Raw genomic sequence first — 23108 nt, 5'->3', positions numbered from 1 at the left:
AGAGAGAGAGAGAGATCCTGGTAGAGGACGGGATTGGGGGGCAATACTGTTCCAATTTCAGATAACTTGTGCTTATATCCCCTCCCCTCCCCTCCCCCATTTCTTTTACTTTTTAAAGTGTGAGGCTATATGATGGAGAGGGGATAAAAACAAACTAAACATAATAATTGTATGTGCAGGGGATGAACTTGCCCACAAAATGGAGAACGACAGAATGAGTTAGGAAGCAAAACCCAGCAATTTGTTGTTTACAAGCAACATGCTTAAAACATAAAGATTCCTATAGAGGATGGGCAGCTTAGTCCCAGCCCCAATTCCAGGTCCGTTCCAGCCGTAGCAGTAACCAAAGGATGGACATCTACTTTCCGACCCGTCGCTACCCTCTTCGTAGACAGCTCCCTTTCAGCCACAACCTTGCCCGAAGGATGAACGATTATGTCTCATACCGCCAGGGTCTTCCTGGATCTACAGCTCTGTCCCAACCCTGTCAACACTCTCTTCATGCGCAGTATCTTCTTCGTGGACAGTATCTTCTTCTTGGACAGTATCTTCTTCTTGGACAGCTCCTTTCCCACCCCACCACAACCACGGACAGCTTCTTCTCTATTCTTCCATGTCCGCCTCAGGGGCAGCTAGCTCCCATTAGTTCCCTGACGATCTCCGGCTAGGTCTCAGCCCCATCAGAACCCTCTTCACGGACAGCTCCCTCGCAGCTCAGTCACGGACAGCTCCCTCGCAGCGCAGCTCTTCACTCTTGGCCGACCCCCCAACATCCTTCAGTCTGATAGATCGGTTCGTCCGTTTTATCGCTGGCTCCCTCATCCCCCTGGTCCCTGGAGACCTTGGACCCCGGCCCTGTCTGCTCCCCTGCAGCTGCGCGCCTCTACCCAGCAGCCCCTCTTCCTCTTCCTTACGACATCATCCGTCCCTAACCGGATGGCTCTTCAGCATCCTTTGCCTCCGCGGTCCTCGCCCCCACATCGCTGCCCTGCCTGATTCCCCTACACCCGATCCCCTCATCTGCACCGGATCCCCTTGGTTTCGCATCCACCAACCAGCTTCCCGGCCAGGCTCCCCTCCCCCCTCATCTCACCTCCTCCCCCCTTCCATTCTGCCCCTCCCTCCCCCTCCCCCTGCGGCACTGCCGCCTGTGCAGCCGCGGCATCTGCTCCGGGTGTCGCGGGCAGCGGCGGCGGTCGCGGGGTGCGTAGGGCTCCCTGGACAGTGGGGGGGCGAGCGGCAAGCAAAGGAGCTGGGGCGGGGGCTGGCGGCGCCGTCCACCCCTCCCCCCATCTCCGCAGTCGGGCAGCCTTTCCCCGGGAGAAGATGGCGGATCGGGCGGAGATGTTTTCTCTCTCCACCTTCCACTCCCTGTCACCGCCGGGAGGCAGGTAGGCACCTGGGGCACCCAGACCTCGGCTGGTTCCCGCACCCTCTCCCGCGACCCCTCCCACCCCCCTCCTTTCCGGCCCTCTCCAGGTCTCCCCCTCCCCCCTCCTCGGTTACTCATTTACACCCCTCCCCTGGCCCCTCTCCCACCTCCATCCCTTGGTCCCTTATCCTTCGGGTTCTCATCCTTTCTCATCCCTTAGTTCCCTTGCAACCTCGTTTTGTGGAGCCCCCTTTTCATCCTCATCCCTTGGCACCCCACCTTTGATCCCCCACCCTCTGTCCCCCGTCCCTTGCCCAACTGTTCAGCTGCCGTCTGGTTCCAGGCCTCCTGCCCCTCCCCCAACTCCTCTAGTCTCTGGGTCTCCCCATTTCTTATCAGACCTGCATTCTCCTTATCGGGCCTGTATCTTCCATACCTGAAGTCTGGCCTGCAATGAGAGGCCATAGATGGCCACAATCCTGGGCCCAGGGCTATTGCCCCTAGGTCTCAGACCTGCGACATCCTTCTACCTCTTCGGGCACAGCCTGCAGCTGGGCCCGGACAGCAAAGGGTAATGGAGCCTGGATAAAAGGCTGGGGTCCAGGGTCTAATAAAGGAGATGGAGTCTGTGGAAGAGTTTGGGGAAGGGGGATGGAGATGATGGGGGATGGGGCCTGGGCCAGAGCTAGTGTTAGGGGGTGGAGCCAGAGGAGTAGGCTAGGGAAGGGAAATGGAGTCCTTGGGGAGGGGTAGGATACCTGGGGGAGGGGGACAAACAGGGCCTTGCTCCTTCCATTATGCTCCACCCCTTCTCTCCTCCCCATCAGCTGCTGCAGCACCAGTCCCCTTTCCAGCTCAGCAAAGCTCCCCTGGGGAAGGGCGGGGTTGTGGAATAGGACTGAAGATGAGGAACTGAGAAGAGAGGGACCCCTGTCCTAACCCAGACCTTTGGGCAGGCACCGAAGCTATGGGAGCTGGCCCAGTCCTACCCTGCTCTGTCCTGCTCTGGGAGGGCCAAAGTTGTGGTACTAGTTTGAGATGAGACTGATAGGTGTAGGGGGGAATTGATAGAAGTTGGGGACTCTGGGAGGTAGGGGTGGGCAACCTCTGAGAGGGCCTTTTTGGGGGGCTAGGAGGAATGCTTGGAAAGCCAAGGAACTGATACATAGCAGTCAAGGACACAGTAAGTGTCAACCATTCATTGTGTCAATCATGTCCCTATTTGGACCAGTTGTAGCAATGATGGGCACTGGCAGAGAGACAAAGACCAATGAGCCCTGGGCTTTGTCCTTGTAGGGGGTGAAGGAGGCTCACAATCAGGCTAACAGGAAAACACAAACAGCTATAGTGCAAGCCCATAAAGAATAAGCCCATCAGAAAGGAAGGTATAAGTCAAGCTCTGAAAATTCTCAGGGGAAGCTTGTTACCAACTGGGCCTTGGGGGAGGGAATCAGAAAAGGCCACCTGGGGAAGGTGGCATTTGAGCTGGGTCTTTAAGGATGGGTAAGGTTTCACCAAATGCAGATGGAAAAGAGGGATGGCATTTCAGGAAGTTGAGATGTTGTAAAGGCATGGAGATGGGAAAGAGTGAGATGTGGGCCAGGCCATGGAGAGCCCTCCAGTTGAGCTGGAGAGAGGTTGGAGGTAAGGCTGGAAGGGAAGGTTTTGTCCAATTGCAGAAGACTTTAAACCATGAAAAAAGTGTATTCTATAGGTATTTGGGAGTCATTGAATGGTTTGGGGAAGGGGAGTGAGATACATAAGAAAAAGTAATCTGATGGCATGAGCAGGACAGATTGGAGAGAGGAGAGAGGGGAGAGACTGAAAGCAGGGAGACCAGTTAGGAGGTTATTGTCAACAATGCAGGTGAAAGGTGTTGAGGGTCTGAGTTAGGGGCTGCTTGTATGAGGAGGAAGAATAGACACACAGATACAGAGATGTGGATGTAGAAATAGTAAAGTTTGACAACTGATTGGAGGTGGGGTTGAGAGAAAGGCTGATAATGAAGGTCCAAGTCTGAGTGTGGAGGAAGATGGTGGATCCCTTCATAGAAATGACACATTTGGCAGGAGGAACAGGGCTGGGGGGAAAGGCTGGTTTGGGACATGCTGTCTGAACGGCTTGTGGGATATCCAGGTATTGGTGCCCAGCAGACAGGTCTGGAGCTCAGGAGAGACTCCAGGGCTGAAGATACAGATTTGGGGGTCTTCGGTGTAGAGGTGATACAGCTGGAACCACAAGAGTGGATGAAATCACCAAGTAGGGTGGGCAAGAGAGTAGAGAGAAAGGAGAATGTGACTCAGGAAAGACCTCTTGGCTGCATCCACATGAGGGGTTTGTGAAATGGAAGAAGAGCTTGTAAGTGTCTGAGGCTGGACTGGAATTCAGAACTTTCTGAATCCAGATCCAGTACTCTATTGCCTGGGCCCCCTTGCTGGAATAGGATGGAGGTAGCTCTCAGTGGATGACCTCAAGCTTTGCAAAACATGAGGCAGTCTATCTGCTGAGGTAGAGGGGGGCAGAGGTTGCACTGGGTGCTTCAGGAGGAGATGGATGGGCAGCATGGCAAAGGAGAGTGTAATAGGGAACAATGTAAATTGAATAAAAGGGATTGCCAGAAAGCAGTAAAGACTCAGCTAAAGTTGTACAAATACAAATTTATAATGGATGAAACCAGCTTCCAAAATATTTGTCAAATGTCATGAAGGCATTTGATTAATATGGGGAGAGGAGAGGAAGGGAGGTTAGCTCTCTATAGAGACCTGGTGGGGATGCTAAGGGGAACCTGTAGGTCAGACATTCAGGTTCTCTGGGGAAGTACTGAAGGTGGAGGTGGATGGTGGGTGGTGATGTATGTGGTGAAATGACCTTCTGTTATTATTGAAACTCCCAGGGATTTGTCTGAAACAAGGTTCCAGATGGACTCTTCCCTGAAGGCCCAGGAACCATTCTGAAATCAGTGGGCTATGGGTGGAATTGGCATTGGGGTAGGGCAAAAAGAAAGCCGGAATTGTGGGTGTCTGAGGGCTATTTGCTGGCACGTGTGTTAAAAACTTTGGAGCTGGGAGGATGAGGGGCCAGCCCTAGAGGCCAAGCCTGGAGGCCTAATTGGGCCAGATAAGTGACCTAAACTCTATGGGTTTGTTTATTGCATCCTCTCTTCTCCTCATTTCCTTCCCCTCCCCTCCCTCCTCTCTTTGTCTCTCCCCAAATCTTCAAACAATTCTTTATATAGTTTTATAATAAGTCTTGTTAGAACTCAGTATCATCTTAGAGCATTACCTGGGAGCACTTTAGGGGTTAGGTCACACAGCCAGAATACTTTAGGGACAAGACTTGAACTCAGACCTTCCTGCCTCCCATAATGCTTCTCCTCTACTTTAGTCTCTGGGAAAACCCTCTTCTCAAGGGGCCTGAAAGGTAAAGAATTGAAACAGTGCCCTGGGGACTCATGCTGTCCCCCTCCCATTTAGTAGCTCAGCAGAGCAGGGGAGGTGAGTAGCTTAGCTGAGTCCCAGCTCCATTCCAGTATTGCTTGTTTTGAAACAGTGTCCCCTGCTTCAACAGGACCCTCCTAGGGATCAAGAGATGGGGTTAGGGTGGGAAGGTAGTCCTTATAGGATCCCTAATCCCTCTGCCCCTTCAAGGCCTCCCCAGGACATCAGCCTGGAAGAATTTGATGATGAAGACCTGTCTGAGATCACCGACGACTGCGGCATTGGTCTCAACTATGATTCGGACCCTTGTGAGAAGGTGGGGAGGAGGTGGGGCTGGCAGGGGTGGGGGTGGGGGTGAAGCCTAAGTAGACACAGGAGCCCATGCAGGACAGATGGGGTGTAGTAGGGAGGGGCTGGGCTCAGACTTCTGCTATTCTGCTCTCCTGCAATGTCTGTTGTTGGGTAACCTGGAGACGGGGAACCTTTGGGCCCCTGTCAGTCCCTTAATATGGAAATCTTCTCAGGGTCTAACCTTCTTCCCTCTTGCTGCTGGCTTTCCTCCTGTTGGAACTTATCCATAAAGGTGCTGGTTCATGCTGTGGCTCCTCATGTCTCCAGCCATCCCAACCCAAGCCCAACCCAATCTCAGAATCTGGAGGTGGGAGAGTCCCCAGAGGGCACGTGGTCCATCCCCTTCCTAACCAAAGAGTTACTCTATAACAAACCAGACAAGTGATCAGTCAGCAAACAGCCTGAAGATCCAGGGAGTGGGACCCGCCACTTCCCTAGGCAGCCTTCCTTCTCCAGGGCAGCTTCCACTGTTGGGTTGTTTTCCCTACATCGAGTCTAAATTGGACTCCTTGCAAATGCTTCTCGGTGTTCCTGGTTCAGCTGTCTGGGAGCCAGCAGGGACAGAGATAGGAACTGGACCTGCCATTTCATTGATATAGGGAACTCCTGGGTGAGGACACTTGTGTAGCTCAGCACCTCCTCTACAACTCAGCCTAGAGAACTACTAGAAGCCTGAGAAATCAGGTGACTTTCCCAGGGTCTCTCAGACACACAAACCCCAGGCCTCTTGCCTCCAAAGCCACCATGTTAGCTTACTATGCCACTTAAACCCTTTTACCAATGAAGGCCCTTCAAAAACCTGAAGACAGCATGTCTCCTGTCCCAGAGCACTCCTTTCTCCAGACAAAATGTCCCCGGTCCCTTCAATGGAGTCTTATCTGCCCAAAACTCGATGCCCCTCATGGTCCCTGTCAGTCCTGACTGCACAAGCCCCAGCCCACCAAAGCTCTCCCTAAAATGGGTCACCCAGAGCTGGCAGAACAAGACAGTGCAAAGTGGTCTGAGCCCAGGCTTGAAGCTCTTCACTGGGCAAATGACTCTTGTGGCCTTACTCAATGGATGCCCATTGTTCTTTCTGGTCTGTTGGTTTTTAATCTTGTCTTGTTTCAGTCCAAAGAGAGCTCTTGTCTCTATTACTTCACTATCTCTCGGGTTTGATCTTCCTTCAACTCTTGGTCTCTATTTTCTCCTCCATATTTGGGTATCCATCTTCCCCTTTGCTGGGTCATTCTCATGCCCAGCCTCTAGGTCTCTGTCTCTGTTCACCTCTGGGTCTCTTTCCCTCATCTTTGGGTTTCTGTCTCCCTCCAGGATAGCCTCTCTCTGGGACGTTCAGAACACCCGCACCCTATCTGCTCCTTCCAGGATGATTTTCAGGAATTTGAGATGATTGATGAGAATGAGGAAGAGGAAGAGGAGGATGGGGAAGGGGAGGTAGAAGAAGGGGGCCAGAGGCACGAAGCACCCCCATCGCCACCCCTCATCCCATCTCCCTCTTCCCAAGAGCCCCAGAAACCTCGTCCCACCACCCTGAACCTTACCTCACTTGGGACCCAGGTGAGACCAAAGACCAGAGAGGAGGGCCAATTCCCTCTGCCCTCTACAGGGTGGCCTGTAGTCATACCCACTTTCTGCATGCTGGAAGGATATTGCTCTATGTGGGAAAAGGAGGGATTGTGGGATGGGTCTGCCCACAGGACAGGAGCTTGAAACCCAGGTTGGGAAGGAGTGAATTCAGTCCTGATGAGGCTGTCTGGTTGTTTCCCTCCTCTCTAACACACCTCTCCCTCCCAGGACTCTTTGAACAACAATGGGGGCTTCTCTCCTCCTCCTCGGGCCACTTGGCAGGAGACCCTGCTGCCCTCACCCCCTGAGGAGCCCCACAATGGTGAGAGAGTGGAGGGAAGGACTAGAAATGAAGCCCAGAGAAAGAGAGGGGGCCTCAGGAAATAAAGGGAGATGTGAAGTTCCCGGGGTGCAGCCCCCAGACCCAAGGGGTCCATTTAGGGGGTTGGCAGGTGAACTATGGCCAAGGGAACTGTGAATGAAGGGGAATGGGGAGCTGTGAATGAAGGAGGATGGGAGGGCTGTGAATGAAGGTGGGGGATCGGAGGGCTGTGAATGGAGGATGGGGGGCTGTGAATGAAGTGGGATGGGGGGCTGTGAATGAAGGTGGGGGATCGGAGAGCTGTGAATGAAGGATAGAGGGCTGAGAGTGAAGGAGGATGGGGGGCTGTGAATGAAGGGGGATGGGGGGCTGTGAGTGAAGGAGGATGGGGGGCTGTGAGTGAAGGTGGGGGATGGGGGTCTGTGAGTGAAGGAGGATGGGGGTCTGTGAGTGAAGGTGGGGGATCGGAGAGCTGTGAATGAAGGAGGATGGGGAGCTGTGAATGAAGGGGGATGGGGAGCTGTGAGTGAAGGAGGATGGGGGGCTGTGAATGAAGGAGGATGGGGGCTGTGAATGAAGGGGGCCGGGAGGTTGGGGGAGGGGTTGGATTGGGCAGTGGGTGGAGAGGATCTGTTAAACCGGGGTAAAGAGTTGGGGGTTGTTGTGTGGAGGGGGGCAGGGGGGGCCCTTACTGTCCCGACTTCCTCATTGCAGCACATCGGGGGCCTCACGTTTGCACCGCAGATGGGCACCGTGAGGAACAGTGTGGGCCCCCCAGTGATTACGACTGCGAAGGGAACCGGCCAGGAGAGGGGTCCGAGGCGTCCACGGGGCCCCCGCCTGCTCCCGGTGGCTCCTCGCCCTCCTCGGACCCGGGCATCGAGGCCGACTTGCGCAGTCACTCCAGCGGGAGCCGGAGCAGGAGCCGGGGTCGGGGCAGGGGCCGGGGCCTTCGGAGCAGTCAGGAGCTGTCTTCGCCCGGCTCGGGCTCGGCCTCTGGCTCGGACTCCGAGGACGCTGAAGGGGAGCTGGCAGCCGCGGGGCCTGGGTCCGGGGGCCGAGGCTTGGGTCACATGATCTCCTCCATCTCTGAGACGGAACTCGACCTGAGCAGCGACGGCGGCAGCAGCAGCGGTCGCTCCTCCCACCTCACCAACTCTATAGAAGAGGCGTCGTCTCCCGCCTCCGAGCCGGAGCCCGAGCCGGAGCAGGACACCGGGCCGGGGCTGGAGCCTGGACCCCCCGGGGCCGGCCTGGCGCCTTCCCCGCGGCTTCCGGAGCCACCAGCGTTGCCTGAGCCCGCGGAGCCTCCCGGCAGCCTCAGGCGGCCCGCCTATCTGCCCGTGGGCCCGGGAGGGGCTGGGGCCGGGGCCGGGCAGCCTGCCGGGCCGTCGGCCGGACCCGACGACGCTAACAGCGAGTACGAGTCGGGTTCTGAATCGGAGCCCGACGTGAGTGAAGACGCTGACTCTCCGTGGCTGCTCAGCAACCTGGTGAGCCGCCTCATCTCCGAGGGCTCGTCGCCCATCAGCTGCCCAGCGCAATGCCTGTCCCCAGGGCCCGGACACCCGCCCCCAGCTCCAGTTTCGGCCCCCGCAGCCGCGCCTCCTGCGCCACCCTCCCCTAGCGATACCATCTCCCCTACGTCCGCTTCGGTCTCCGCCTCGGAGCTAGGCCGTGTTCCGGACGCTGGGGGCCGTGGGGGCCGCTCGGGGCCCGGCCTGGCCTTCGAGGACACCGAAGAAGAGGAAGAGGAAGAAGAAGAGGAGGAGGACGAGGATGAGGAGGAGCGAGAGCCTCAGCGTGCCCCGGGGGCACCTGCTAGCATCGAGCTGGAGTTGGTGGACATGGAGACTCTGTGCGGAGGCGGCGGCGGCGGTGCCCTGCAGCCCCCTGGCAGGCCCCCGGCCCCCGTGCGTCCCCCGCCAGCCCAGCCCGGGCCCTTCCTCTTCCTTAGCAACCCCACGCGGGACACCATCACTCCCGTGTGGGGCGCGCCGGGCCGGGCCGCCCGCGCCAGCCGCGCCTGCTCGGCTGCCTGCTCGGAGGAAGAGGAGGAGGAGGAGGAAGAGGAAGAGGAGGACGAAGAGGAGGATGAGGAGGACGAGGAAGGAGACGAGGAGGGAGACGAAGAGGCCGCGGGTGTGGTGGCCCCGCGCGGGCTGGGCCTGGGTGCTGGCCCCACCGCTGCCCGAGATGCATCTCTGGTGTATGACGCGGTCAAATACACGCTGGTGGTGGACGAACACACGCAGCTGGAGCTGGTGAGCCTCCGGCGCTGCGCCTCAGGCCTCAGCCACGACAGCCAGGCCAGCGACAGCGGCAGCGACAGCGGCAGTGAGGACGCGGGCTCCCCGCCGGGGCCCGGGGGTCCAGGGGTCCGGGAGCCGCTACTAGGCGGCCGCAGCGGCGCAGCCTCGCCAGACAGCCCGGTCAGCCCCGACCTCACCTTCTCCAAGAAATTCCTCAACGTCTTCGTCAACAGCACATCCCGCTCCTCCAGTAAGAGGCCGGGGGTCTAGGATGCCTCGGGGGAGGGTGAGACTGGGGACGCCGCCGGGGACCGGGAAGGCCGGCCTCCTCCAAAAGGAGAGCAGCCGGGGCTCAGAATGCTCGCAGTGCATGCTGCACCTAAGATTGGGGCATGGAATGGGGGTGGGGAGAGTGCTGGGAGAAGAGCCAGGGAGTGTCAATCTGCCACCGTGGCGCTGAGGGTGACGGGGAGGAAGGACTAGACTCAATTTCGGGGGGCCAGTCCCCTGGCGGCCCTCTTCTCTCTGAGCTCCTCTCCCCCATTTCTCTGTCTCTGTTTCTGTCTCTTTTCCTCCTTTCTTCTACTCTCTCCTCCCTCCTTCCCTCCCTCCCTACCTCTCTGTCACTATACCTCTGTCTGACTCCATCTCTTCCTTTCTTCCTTCCTTCCTTCCTTTCTCTCTGTCTGTCTCTCTCTTCTTCCCCTTACTCAGGTACAGAATCCTTTGGGCTTTTCTCCTGCGTGATCAATGGGGAGGAGAGAGAGCAAACCCATCGAGCTGTGTTCAGGTAACAGGCTTCTCTCTCATAATCTTTGGTGACCACTGACCTTTGACTGGCTTCACTTACTTCTCCCAGCCCTGGGTGACCTCTGTCCCCTGCAGCTCTGGATTGACTGACCCTCCCAGCCCTTGGTGACCTCTGCCCCTTGCCCTGGATTGGCTGACCCTTCCATCCCTGGGTGACTTCTGACCCTTCCATCCCTGGGTGACTTCTGACCCTTCCATCCCTGGGTGACCTCTGACCCTGGCCTCAGGTTCATCCCAAGACATGCTGATGAGCTGGAACTCGATGTGGACGACCCTGTTCTGGTGGAGGCTGAGGAGGATGACTTCTGGTTTCGAGGCTTTAATATGAGGACAGGAGAGCGGGGCATCTTCCCAGCCTTCTATGCCCATGCTGTTCCTGGCCCCACCAAGGACCTGCTGGGTAGGTCTCAGACCAGGCCCTGACTCCAGTCCTTGCTTCAACACTGGCTCCATCTCTTCCTCAGCCCCTGCCCCAACCCAGGCCCTGGCACTGCCTCCCCTTCCTGTGGGCTTTGGTATTTCTTGGCTCAGGGACTAAGAGGATGAGGGAATCTGACTCAAGACATCATCAGCTTGGCCATCTTTGCTTCCAGAGGGGCTTGGTTGTGGAGGGGCAGGCGAGGCGAGGTGAGGAGCAGAACCTCCTGGTGCCTGTCCCACTGTCATTCCTCCTCTGATTCTACAGGGGGAAAGCGGAGCCCTTGCTGGGTGGAGCGTTTTAACGTGCAGTTTCTGGGCTCTGTGGAGGTTCCCTGTCACCAGGGCAATGGGATCCTGTGTGCAGCCATGCAGAAGGTGAGGGAGGAGGGAGTGGGCAGGTAGACACTCTGTCGATGATTTACAGGGCCCAGGAATGGAGGGGACAGAGGCTGCATCTAGTTCCATTGCCTGTCCCCAGCTCCTCTCCCTCCCCCAGGCCTGACCTCAGCTCCCCACCTCCTCCAGGATCTGCTGCAACTCCCAGATCCTCCCTATCCTTGGGTAGCCCCAGCCCTGGCCTTGGCTAAGATGGGGCTGGAGGTTAAAAGGGGAGTTTGATTAAGTAACTCATGCAACACCCCCAACCCCTAAAGTGTGAGTTTTGGATGGGGCAGAGGCATGGCTTCCAGTTCCACTTCTGTGGGGACAAATCTTAGCCCTGCTCAAAGAGGGCCCCTCCCTGGGGCCCTCCTTTGCCTCCTACTTTTCCAGTGCTCTCTTGGCCCACCCACTCACTTGCGAGGAACAAACACCTCCAGCTCTGAACTCATTTGTAGAGACTGGAGTCTGATGGGCCCTGCAGCCCCCTTACCCCTGTAATGGCATGCTCCCAGATGGTGTTTCCCATCACTCTCCCGGACTCTATGTTGTCCGAGGCTGGTACTGCAAGTTTGCAAAATACAGAGCCTATAAATGTCCTGCGAGTGACATAAACATGATTCAAATCAAGGGAAGAGGCAAACACTCTGAGCTCCTGTGACCACAGCTCTTCCTCTCCAGATCGCCACAGCTCGGAAGCTGACTGTCCATCTGCGTCCTCCAGCCTCCTGTGACCTCCAGATCTCCCTTCGAGGGGTCAAGCTGAGTCTGAGTGGGGGTGGGCCCGAGGTGAGGACCCAAAGTGGGGCAAACCTGGTTGTCTGAGGTGGGAAACCAGGTCAAAAAGCAGCATGATTCAATGGAGAAACCAGGGAATGGGGAGTTGGGTTTGTTTGACCTTGGCTGAGTCACTTAACCTATATTTACCTCAGCTGAAAAATGGGTGTGTGTGGGGAGAGGGGTGAGTGGGCTAGATGACCTCCACATTCCATCACAGCTACATTTTATGGTCCTTTGGGTGGGGATGGCCCCAGGGCTTCCTTAGCTGGGCCCTACTGGACTTTTCTCTCTCAATTCTCTGCTGTTCCAGTTTGAACGCTGCAGTCACTTCTTCCAGATGAAGAACATTTCGTTCTGTGGCTGCCACCCCCGAAACAGCTGGTGAGACCCTCCTGTGTTCTATTTTCCACGTGTTCCCACATTGCCCTGCATAACCCCCTGCATGCTCCTGTGGCTCCTGTGTTTGCCATATGCCCCCAGGTGCCCCATAAACTCCTTGGCCATCCCCTCGTGCCTCTGGTCGTGTTCTTGGTCCTCTGTCCCTCTGGGGATTGTCTAGGCTCTGGCAAGGTCTGTGCCCTCATGTGGCTCCACGTGGTCTCATGAATCTCCTTAACCTCACATGGATGTACCCTGTGCTGCCTCTATGGACCTCATGTGCACTTGTGGATCTCAGGTCCACTATGGACCCTGTTGCACATCCCAGGACACCCTTGTGTGTCCCCTTAGGCTTCATGTCCCTGATACATTGTGAATAGAGCATGTGTGAATGTATGTGATGGGGCTGTTTCCCCCATGTGCTGCAGATGAGAGCTGGAATGGATGGTGTGTGTGTATGTGTGTGTGTGTGGTGTCTCAGGAGGAAGGGCTTTACACAGCCAAAAGCATCAGAAATATGGGCAGAGTGGGGCAGCTAGGTGGCGCAGTGGATAGAGCACTGGCCCTGGATTCAGGAAGACCTGAGTTCAAATCTGACCTCAGACACTTAACAATTACTAGCTGTGTGACCCTGGGCAAGTTACTTAACCCCAATTGCCTCACCAAAAAAAAAAAAATCTGGGCAGAAAGAAGTTACTGAGTTTGGTGACCAGTGAAAACCCAATGGGAAGGGGAAGGAGGAACTGATGAGATGGTAAAAAATGGAAGGCTTTGGGGAAGTGGGGGGGGGGTGGGCAGGGGAAGGTGAACAGGTACAGAGTGACCACAGAGGTGCTGAACTGGCACAGCTCATGGAGGGCTTCTCACCTGGCTGAAGAGCTACGTGGCCTCTCTTGCCTCCTCTAGTCTCAGAGGATGAAGTATCCCTTCTGTTCCTCAAAGCTAATGCCCCTCCCCCATCAGCCTGCAGAGTGTGCTATTCTTCATCCCAAATTCTCACCCTATTCTCTGTCAGGACTACAAAGTAATGGAATGGTGGCACATTCCTGTCAGACTCACCTCCTCACCTCTCCCCAGAGACACAGGAGGGGCAGCCATGTGGAGAAGTGGGTAGAGTGCTGGGCCTGCAGTCAGGAAGCCCTGAATTCAAGTATTGCCCCAAACACTTTACTAGCTAAGTTACTCTGGGCAAGCCACTTACACTCTTTCAGCCTCAGTGTACCCTGTGTGTAAAATGGAAATAATAGCACCTAATTCCTAGTGTTGTGAAGATCAGATGAGATCCACAATGCTTTGTAAACCTCAGAGCTATGTTATTACTGAGAGTGATTGATGAGGTTGCCCACAAGGGGGCAGCATGGTCAAAGGAAGGCTTTAATATATGTGAATCTGTGTATGTGTATATATATGTATACATACACACATATACACATGTGTGTACCCATACGTATATGTACAGTGTCTATGTGTACATGCATACATATGTACATACAGAGAGAAAGAGACAGACAGACTTGGGTAAGACCTGAGCATAGAAGACAGAAGGAAAGGAGCCAATTATAGAGGGAGACACCACAAGATATGGGAAGGGAGAATTCAAGAGTGAGGTTGGGGAACCCCTATCACCCAGAGCAGCTTATGCCAGTTCTGGACACCTCTAATTTTTAGGAGGTTAGTCCTTATGTTGAATATCTGTCTGTAACTACCACCCTTTCCTCTGAGTTCTGTCCTATGAGGCTATATAAGAACAGTTATCATATGACCACACTTCCCATACCTGAGGACAGCTATCATTCCTATCCCACCTCTACCCCCTATCAAGTCTTCTTATCAAACTAAGTGTCACCGGTTCCTTCACTTGAATCTCATGTGGCATAATCTCTGCTTTCCTCAGAATCCTGGTCACCCTCCTCTGGACATGATCCAGTTTGTTAGTCCCCTAAAAGAGGACAATCTTGGCATAAGACAGTTTTCCTTATGTGATGTGAGCAGGGAAGAATACAGCAGAATGATCATCTCCATGATCTTTTTATACTTATTTCTCTCTTAATTAAGGTTAACATTGCATTAGGATTTGGGGCTACTTGTGTATCACTGTTGACTCATACTGACTTTTCAGTCCACTAAAGTCCTTAGAGGTTTTTTTTCCCCCAGATGAACTGTTATCTAGCCACCATTTTCCCATGTGGTATTTCTGCAATTGATTTCTTGAACCTAAGAGTACAACTTGACTTTTATCCTGTTTTCATCTTATTTAGTTCATTGTTCTACTTCCTTATTGTTATCTGACATATTTGGTCATCCCTTTAAGCTTTATATAATGTGAAAATTGGACAAGCACACTATCTGTGACTTCACTGTCACCAAGTCATTGGTTAAACTTTGTAAATGGCATAGAACCAAGGCTACATCCCTGAGGGTATTTCACTAGAGACTTCCCCCCATTGTCCCATAAGTCACTACTCTTTGAGGTCAAGCTTTGATTCTGAATATGCCTGTCTAGATTAGTATCTAGCCAAAGCCTCCCCATTTTGTCTTCAAGGAGAGCATGAGAAAATCTCTCATCTGAGGGCCAAACTGGCTGAGGTTAGAGAGCAGGAGTTTAGAGTGGCTGGGGATGAGGGAGTCTTGGGTATTAGATGGGGGCCACATACTGGGGGTGAATGTAGAGAGGATTCCTGTTCAGGTATGGATTGGACTACTTAGGTTCTAAGGTCCCCTTTAGCCCTAAGATTCTGGCAGGTAGGGCAAGGTAGACGAGTGTTGTTTTTTTAAACAGCTGTTTCAAGAGCAGGTAGCCTCAGGAGGTAGTGAATTCCCTGCTATGGGTGACATTCCAACAAAAACTGAATGATCACTTACTTGTCAGGGATGATGGAGAGGGAGAGCTCATTTGAATCAGATTGGACTAGATGACCTCTGAGATCGCTTCCAGTTCTGAAATCCTCTGATTCTATGGATTCAAGGAGGAAGGGATGAATGCAAAAAAGGTTGAAATGGCAGGGTTTGACTTCTACGAAGGATGGAGAAGAAGGAAAAGACAATCTCGGGGTTATGAGACTGGGAAGACAATGGTGTCTGTAATGGGCTTAGAGGAGGTGGGGGAAAATGGCAAATGCTGCTTTGGACATGTTGAGTGTGAAGTGTCAGCAAGGCATCCAGGTGGAGATGTCGAGTAGGGACCTGGCCTAGAGCTCTGGGGAGAGGCTATGGGTGGCTGGATAGACTGGGCAATCATCTGCATAGAAGTGGTCATTCCAGTCATGGGAGTGGCTCAAATTGTCAAAGAAGAGATTATAAAGATTATAAAGAGGACCGAATACAGTACTTCAGGGAATGGCCACATTGAAAGAGAAGGAGGAGGGGGGGCTAGGTGGCGCAGTGGATGAAGCACCGGCCCTGGATTCAGGAGTTCCTGAGTTCAAATCCAGCCTCAGACACTTGACACTTACTAGCTGTGTGACCCTGGGCAAGTCACTTCACCCCATTGCCCCATAAAAAAAAAGAAAGAAAGAAAGAGAAGGAGGAATAAGAGAGAGAGAAAGCCAGAATTAAGATAAAGGTGTCCCTTCACAAAGGAGGACAAGGAACTAAAAAGGAGGAGGTGGTCAATGGCTGCAATCCACAGAGGGCAAGGCTGAGTAGAGAAAGAAGACTGTTAATAGTAATAAAGAAGTCATTCATTTACTGGAGAGAACTGTTTCCACAGAATGGTGGGGGGACCACAGCCAGATTGACTTTGAGGGGGTCAGTAAATGTTGAATAAATAAGTACAGAGTAGTACTCCTTCTAGGAGTTGGGCAATGAAACAAAAGAAAAGAAAATAGGTGTCTCATGCTTTCCTCTGAAGGGTTGTTTGTTTGTTTTTTAAAGAATGGAGAGGCCTGGACATTCTCTCTCTCTCTCTCTGTCTCTCTCTCTGTCTCTGTCTGTCTCTGTCTGTCTCTGTCTGTCTCTGTCTGTCACTTTCTTTCCCTCTCTCCCTTCCTCTCTCCCCTTCCTCTCACCTCTGTTTCTCACTGTCTGGGTTTTTTTTTTTTTTTTAGTGAGGCAATTGGGGTTAAGTGACTTGCCCAGGGTCACACAGCTAGTAAGTGTTAAGTGTCTGAGGCCGGATTTGAACTCAGGTACTCCTGACTCCAGGGCCGGTGCTCTATCCACTGCGCCACCTAGCTGCCCCTCTCACTGTCTGTTGAAGCAAGGTCATGGGGATTAAAACGAAGGGTACAAGTGGTAGCTTTGGCAAGGAGTGATATAGTAGTAGAAGTGGATTTAATTAATCAAATTGATCATGAGGCATCCCAAAAGAATTACAAGACTCAGTGACTTAGTTTCCTAAGTTTTATTAGAATACTGTGAGGCCACAGGAAGAATACCATAGGAGAAAAGAAAAGGTATCCCAAATAGGGAGAAGAAAGATGGTTATATTTATAGTGAGAAAAGTAGGTTATCTCCTCATTATCTTAATCTCCTCCTTAAGGAGGTACATGGAGGTCTTATCCTAATTTGGACTTCCTGGGATCCTAAGACAGCCCCCAAGGTGGGTACCTTTTTCCCAGGAGGTGTGTTTTTGGGGTTTACACGTCATAAGGTGAACCTAAGGACACATTTGTTCTTAAAGACATGCTTAAACTTGTCAGACCCAGAGGGCTTCTGCGTTTTTGATCTTTACTTAAGATCTGGTTTCTAGGTGTCCTGTCATCTAGGAATATTAATGGCTGTTAATGGTTAATGGTCCCTAGTTACTGCCTCTGTTTATGGTGTTGGTCGATAGGGATTGAACCCTCTTGGTTACTGTAAGAACACAAACCTAAGTTATCTGTTAACCCCTTTTGTCTCCTCCATTAAGAGGAGGGCTGTAGCTTCCTCTGAGACTGGAGGAAGGGTCCATGGGAGGATATCGAGAGGCTAAGCAGAAAAGACCAGTCAAAGTAGTTCATATTGGATAGACTCCAATTTTCTCAGTAAAAGAGGTAAAATCTCTGAGAGTGAGGGGGAGAAAGGGTGAAGTTAGGAACTTGGGGAAAGAGGAAAATTTGAAGTAGCTATCTGGGGAAATGTAATAGTCATTCAGAGATTAGTGAAAGGTTTTCTGTGAAGCAATGAGGGCTCAGCTAAAGTTAGACAACATGGTCTCATGATTTCCATCCCCAATTTCTGTAGTAGAAGTGGAGTGGAGAGAAGGAGTAGGGAAGTTATCAAGTGTTGAGGGTTATCAGGACATAAGGGGTCAAGGGATTCAAATGTGGAAAAGAGGGCATTATTGGAATCATTGCTCATGGGGTCCAGCTACAGATGTAGGGAAAAAAGATCAGGCCAGGGTTAATAGGATGGACCAATAGGGGAAAACTGAAGTGCCAAAGACAATGAATGATGAAGTTAAGAAATGTATTTGAGTACAGTAAGGGATAAGAAGAAATAGAAGACATGTTATTGTGGTCAGAGAGGAATTTCAATGTTCAGGATGAGCAATTGTGAATGATAATGAGGTTCTTAGTGTGATATCTCCCCTCCCCTCCTCCATCACCTTTGACCACAAGAGTGAATGCCTTTAAGCCACTGAGGATAGAATGTGAGGACAGTCATTGGGGGCATATCGCCATGGCCAAAGGATGACAGCCTCCAATGGGTCATGGTAGTGAAGTGTGGGGCAGCCGGTCATCACAGGAGTGCTCTCCTCAGAAGCCAGTGACTGGCCTGGAAGGGGAAGTGCCTTATCTACTCCCTTTCTCCACAGCTATTTTGGCTTCATTACCAAACACCCAGTTCTCAGCCGCTTTGCTTGCCATGTGTTCGTCTCCCAAGAATCCATGCGGCCCGTTGCCCAGAGTGTGGGGTGAGTAGGGGGTACATGGAGGAGGGGTGGGAGCAGCCAAGGATTGGAGTGAAGAGGTGGGAGAATTGAAGTGGGGGGTGGAGAGTTCAGGGAAGAGAGTTGGGTTGAGCTTGGGGAGGAACATGGCCTAGGAGGCCTGCTTATCTCACTAGACTCCTACCTCCACTCTGACTTGTCCTTCTCTTGTCCTGTCCTGCTCTACTCCCAGTCGAGCCTTCCTGGAATATTATCAAGAACACCTGGAATATGCGTGCCCCACAGAAGACATTTACCTGGAGTAGTCCTGCCGGGGCCCCTCTCCTCCCCTGGGGAGACAGGAGGAGGGAGTGACCTTATGTGCTTAGAGATCTCTGAGGCTGCACTGGGAACTCTGGCCCTTATCCCTTTCCCCTCCCAACCCAGGGCACATTAAGGGGGGAGACACTGGCCTTCTCCCTGAGGGAATGGGGGCCCTGAGCAGATCCAAGAATCACTTGAGACCCTCCCCCTTCCATGTCCCTCCCTTATCTTTGGCTATCCCTCTGTGTCTGTCTCTCCCCCTCTCTCTGTTTGTGTCTCTGAGTCTCTCCCTCTTTCTGTGTCTCTTCCTCTCTCTGCGTGTGTCTCTATGTGTGTCTTTTTCTCCTTGTCTATTCTCTTGGCATCTCTCTCTCTCTTTCTCTGTGTCTCTATCTCTGTCTCTCCTCATGTCTGCCTCTGCTCCTCCACTAGCCCTTGCTCAGAATAGGGAGCTCTGGCAGGGTATTCTTCTGTCTGAGATGACTGTCCCCCAAAGGAGTTCTTCCTCAATTCCCCATCCCATTTATTTCTAAAGGAGTTTTAATTTTTATAGAGAATCTAGAGGGATCAGCTAGCTGTCTTCCCCATCCTGCTCTGCCCAGCTTGGCCAGGCTCAGGGCACACCCAAAGGGAGTGGGTGTCTCAGCCCCTCCCAAGACCAGAAACTACAGAAGGGGTTCTATCCTCCCATAGAACCCAGGAGACACAGAAGGGGTTCTAGGTTCCCTAGAACCCAGGAGATACAGAAAGGATGTTCCCTGTCCCACCCCTTCGGGAGTCCAGGAGGTAGGTGGAGGGATTCTTTGCCCCTCAGTGAGCCCAGGGGACACAAAAGGGTGCCCCGTGCAGAGTCTAGGGGAGGGGGTCCCTCAGCATCTCCCTGGCCCTGCTGTGCCTGACCACACTGTTGCTTTGCCGCCACTGGCTCGCTCACAGCTGTCTAGTGCGAGTGTATCTGCCCCCTCCCCGTGCTGTATATCCAGGCCTGGCCCAAGGGGCCCTCAATAAACTCTCTGCTTGGTGTGATCCTGCCTGGTTCTGAGGCATTGCCCTAGGAGGGGGAGTGCAGGGACATGGGGTGAGAGCACTTAGGGGACTGTGTAGGCTGCTGTGGCTCCCTATGACCTCTGATACTTCTACTTTACCTCCCAAAGTGAGGAATCTTTACATACACACCCCCTTTTATGGCAATTAGAAGAACACAACTTATTTCCTCACTGCTCACTAGAGAAAGAGACCCAGACACTCTAAGGAGAGAGAGAGAGAGAGAGAGAGAGAGAGAGAGAGAGAGAGAGAGAGAGAGAGAGAGAATGAGAGTTCTAGTCATCCAGAGCCTTAGGCTTCCCTGGACTGGAGGGCTCCTCAGAACTGACCCACATGGCTCCAGGTCATTCTTCTTACTTGAGTCCTCCAGGTAGCTTTGGGGGTCCAGAGATTTGCCACAGCCCTGTCTTCCTGCCCCTGTCTCCAGGTCTGACCTCCACCCCCTCTTTCCCCTTTCCCCCTTTCCCTTCTATGTGCTCTTGAAGCCCCGGGAGCACATCAGATTGGATACAAATTCAGAAAAAAAAAAGCAGTTGGGTGCAGTGGACTAGAAGATCTACTTAGAAAAAATGGGGAGATGCTCCAGGGAGAGAGGAGAAATCAGGAGGAGAGATCTATCTGGGAGGAATGAGAGCAAGTTTGGTTTGAGACCTGATGAGTCCAAGGAGGCTGGGGGTAGGGATGGGGTCCATTTCTGTTATGTAAATGAAAAATAAAACCTCTGGCTGAGAGTAGGGGCCAGGATGTAGCTCTGGGAATCAGCTGCAGAGAGGCTGTAATTGGGAATGAGTGAGATTGGGTAGGGAGAAAGTGGAGAGAGCAGGGGAGAGAAGAGAAGAGCAGAGGGGAGGGGAGAAGAGAGGAGAGGAGAGAAGAGGAGAAAAGAGATGGGGAGGGGGAGGGGAAAGGAGGAGGGAAAGAAGAGGAGAGAAGGAAAGAGGAAAAGAGAAGAGAGGAGAGGAGAGAAGCTTTGTGTGTATGTATTGGGGGGGGGGGGAGTCCACCCACACCAAAGTTTCTGCAAGAAGAGGGGAAGCCAGCAAAGATAGGTTGAGGCAGCCTGGAAATAGTTCAAAGACCCCCTGAACTTATAGTCAGAAGGCCTGGTAACTTTGATCTGTGATTACTTTCCCTCTCTGATCCTGAACTTCCTTTTCCACTAATAATAACAATACTTCCATCTGCTTCCCAGGGTTGTTTTTTATGGAAAACACTTTATAAACACCCAAACACTTATATATTAATATGAGGGAGACAGGAGTTAAAGGGATGGAGGTGGAACAGGAAAATGTCATGACCGATCAGTCAGTCAATAAGTATTTCTTAAGTTTTTACCATGTGCCAAGCTGGGGATACAAAGAAACCATCAACAGTTCTGGGCTTCCAGGAGCTTATATCAGAAGAGGCAACATATAAGTAACTAGTTACACAGATACATACAACATACTGCTGAGTGGAAAGAATGTAACACATGAGGGGGAGGCTCAAGGAGGTTGAGGGACTGGGAAAAGGATCCTGTAAAAGACATTCCAGCTGAGTATTGAAGGAAGCCAAGGAGTCCTGAGGGAAGAAGGGAAATATTGCAAACATGGAGGACAGCTAGTGTAAGGATACAAAGATAAGAGATGGAGGTTTGGGAACAGAAAGGAAGTCAATATTGCCAGGTCTTTGAGTATGTGAGGGGAAGTTAAGTGTGAGGAAATTGGGAAGGAGGGAAGGGGCCAGGTGGTGAAGAGCCTTAAATGCCAAATCATATTTGATCCTGCAGGTAAGAGGGAGGGGCCATCACACAGTGGGAAGGGAAGGGAGGGAAGTGACATGGTCAAAACTTCACTTCAGGAAGATCACATTGGCAGATGAATGGAGGGTGGATTAAAGTAGGGAGACTTGTGGTAGAGAGGCCAATTGGAAGGCTATTGTAAGAGTCTAGAGGGGATGAGGGCCTGAAATAGGGTGGTGGCTATCAGAATGGAGAGAAGGGGTTGGATCTGAGAAGCTTTGTGGAGGCAAAATCAACAAATGTTGGCAAGAGATTGAATAGGTGGGGTGACTGAGACTGACAGGTCCAAGAAGATGCTGAGGTTGTGAACCTAGGTGACTAGGAGGGTGGTGGTGCCCTCAACGGTACAAGCATGCTTCATGGATAGTATGGGTAGGGTTCCAGACCACTGCGATAAAGTGAATGCGGCAATACATCCAGGCACACAAATTGTTTGGTTTCCCAGTGCTTATAAAAGTTATGTTTGCACTATGCTGTCATCTAGTTAAGTGTGCAATAGTATCATGTCTAAAAAACCCATTTATATATCTTAATTAAAAATACTTTATTACTAAAAAATGCTAACCATCCTCTGAGCCTTCAGTGAATGGTAATCTTTTTGCTGGAGGATTTTTCTGCCTGGGTGTTGAAGGATGGTGGTTGCTGAAGGTGGGGTGGCAGTGGCAATTTCTTAAAATAAGACAACAATGAAGTTGCCCACATGGATTGACCCTTCCTCTCACTGGAACACTTAGAGGCCATTGTATGGTTATGAATTGGCCTAATTTCAATATTGTTGTGTCTCAGGGAATAGGGGGGCCAGAGGAAAGGGGGAGAGACAGGGAACTGCCAATGGTGGAGCAGTCAGAACACACAAAATATTTATCAATTAAATTTTATGTGCATGTCTTATATGAGCTGCTTGTGTGGGCATGGTTTGTGGCACTCCAAACCAATTACAATAGTAACATCAAGGATCATTGATTATATATCACTACGACAGATATAATAATAATGAAAAAGTTTGAAATATTGTAAGAATTTGGGGCAGCTAGGGTTAGGGCATAGTGGATAGAGCACAGGCCCTGGATTCAGGAGGACCTGAGTTCAAATCCGGCCTCAGACTCTTGGCACTCACTAGCTGTGTGACCCTGGGCAAGTCACTTAACCCCAATTGCCTCACCAAAAAAAAGAAAGAAATATTGCAAGAATTACCAAAATGTGACCCAGAGACATAATGTGAGAACATGCTGTTGGAAAAATGATGCTGGATGCAGGGTTGCCACAAACCTTCAATTAAAAAAAACCCAAAAAACAAAAACAAAAAAACCCCAACCCAAAATATCTGTGAAGCACAATAAAGTGAGGTGTCTCTGTCATGGGAGAGTTGGTAAGAGGAGAAGGGCTTCGGAAAAAAAGATAGTGACATATGGGACATGTGTTTGAGATGCTTATTGGACATCTAAAGGACAGGGTGTCCAGAAGGAAGAAATGCTCAGCCAGGTGAGAGTGATCCAGGAGGCTAAGCAGCTTTAGTAGGTTGATGTGGGTGGAAGCCTAGTTGCAGGGTCCTGAGGAGACAAAGGTTGATGAGGACATGGAGGGAGTATGCGGGGACAATTTTTTTCAGAAGTTTTACAATTAATGAAAGTAAATGTAACTAGATAAGGGAGAAGGATCAAAGGAAAACTTCTATAGAATTGGGGAACCTAATCGTGTTTATGAGCAGAGAGGAATTGAATCCATATAAGATGTGTGTGTGTGTGTGTATGTGTATGTGAGAGAGAGAGAGACAGAGAGACAGAGACAGAGAGACAGAGAGAGAGAGAAATTGGAAAGCTATTGTAAGAGTCTAGAGGAGATGAGGGCCTGAGAGAGAAAGGGAGAGAGAGAAAGAGAGAGAGAAGATTGCTGGATCAAGGTAGGGTAGATGGTGTGAAGGGGCATGTATCAGAATGAATAAAGAAATCTCTGCTAGGATTAGATGCTGGGGAGAGTTTATAGGAATTTTAGTCAGATGGCTTTCTTAGCCTTAGAGTAGAGGGCTCACTTCTTGCTTCTCTCCTGCCCATAGGCAGCCTCTCAGTGAGAGGGAGGCAGGTATCCATCATCAGGGCAATTGGT

General features: G+C 51.9%; 1 protein-coding gene across 2 annotated transcripts; it reads left to right on the top strand.

The window, feature by feature from the left end:
- Window positions 1–1184: 1184 nt before the first annotated feature.
- MAPK8IP2 (mitogen-activated protein kinase 8 interacting protein 2) lies at window positions 1185–19207 on the top strand. Of its 2 annotated transcripts, XM_043966261.1 has the most exons (12): window positions 1185–1391; window positions 5020–5125; window positions 6472–6717; window positions 6955–7048; window positions 7763–9550; window positions 10015–10090; window positions 10338–10510; window positions 10796–10905; window positions 11590–11697; window positions 11999–12069; window positions 17804–17902; window positions 18111–19207. In XM_043966261.1, exons 1-12 carry the CDS (start codon window positions 1327–1329, stop codon window positions 18181–18183), a joined length of 3009 nt encoding a protein of 1002 aa, XP_043822196.1. In that variant the 5' UTR covers window positions 1185–1326; the 3' UTR covers window positions 18184–19207. The 2 variants fall into 2 exon arrangements, with proteins under 2 accessions (XP_043822196.1, XP_043822197.1); XM_043966262.1 differs by lacking the exon at window positions 5020–5125 and having other exon boundaries at window positions 1270–1391.
- Window positions 19208–23108: the final 3901 nt, after the last annotated feature.

Source organism: Dromiciops gliroides, chromosome 5, assembly GCF_019393635.1.
Source record: "Dromiciops gliroides isolate mDroGli1 chromosome 5, mDroGli1.pri, whole genome shotgun sequence".
NCBI lineage: Eukaryota > Metazoa > Chordata > Mammalia > Microbiotheria > Microbiotheriidae > Dromiciops > Dromiciops gliroides.
The sequence above is the reverse complement of the archived record's forward strand: the minus strand, read 5'-3'. Positions and strand labels throughout refer to the sequence as shown.

Excerpts from the sequence above, each read along its gene's own strand:
- MAPK8IP2 (XM_043966261.1), top strand. The coding sequence starts at position 1,327 with ATGGCGGATCGGGCGGAGATGTTTTCTCTCTCCACCTTCCACTCCCTG. Across the intron at positions 5,126-6,471 it reads ATTCGGACCCTTGTGAGAAG|GATAGCCTCTCTCTGGGACG; the intron begins GTGGGGAGGAGG and ends GTCTCCCTCCAG. Across the intron at positions 7,049-7,762 it reads CCCTGAGGAGCCCCACAATG|CACATCGGGGGCCTCACGTT; the intron begins GTGAGAGAGTGG and ends TCCTCATTGCAG.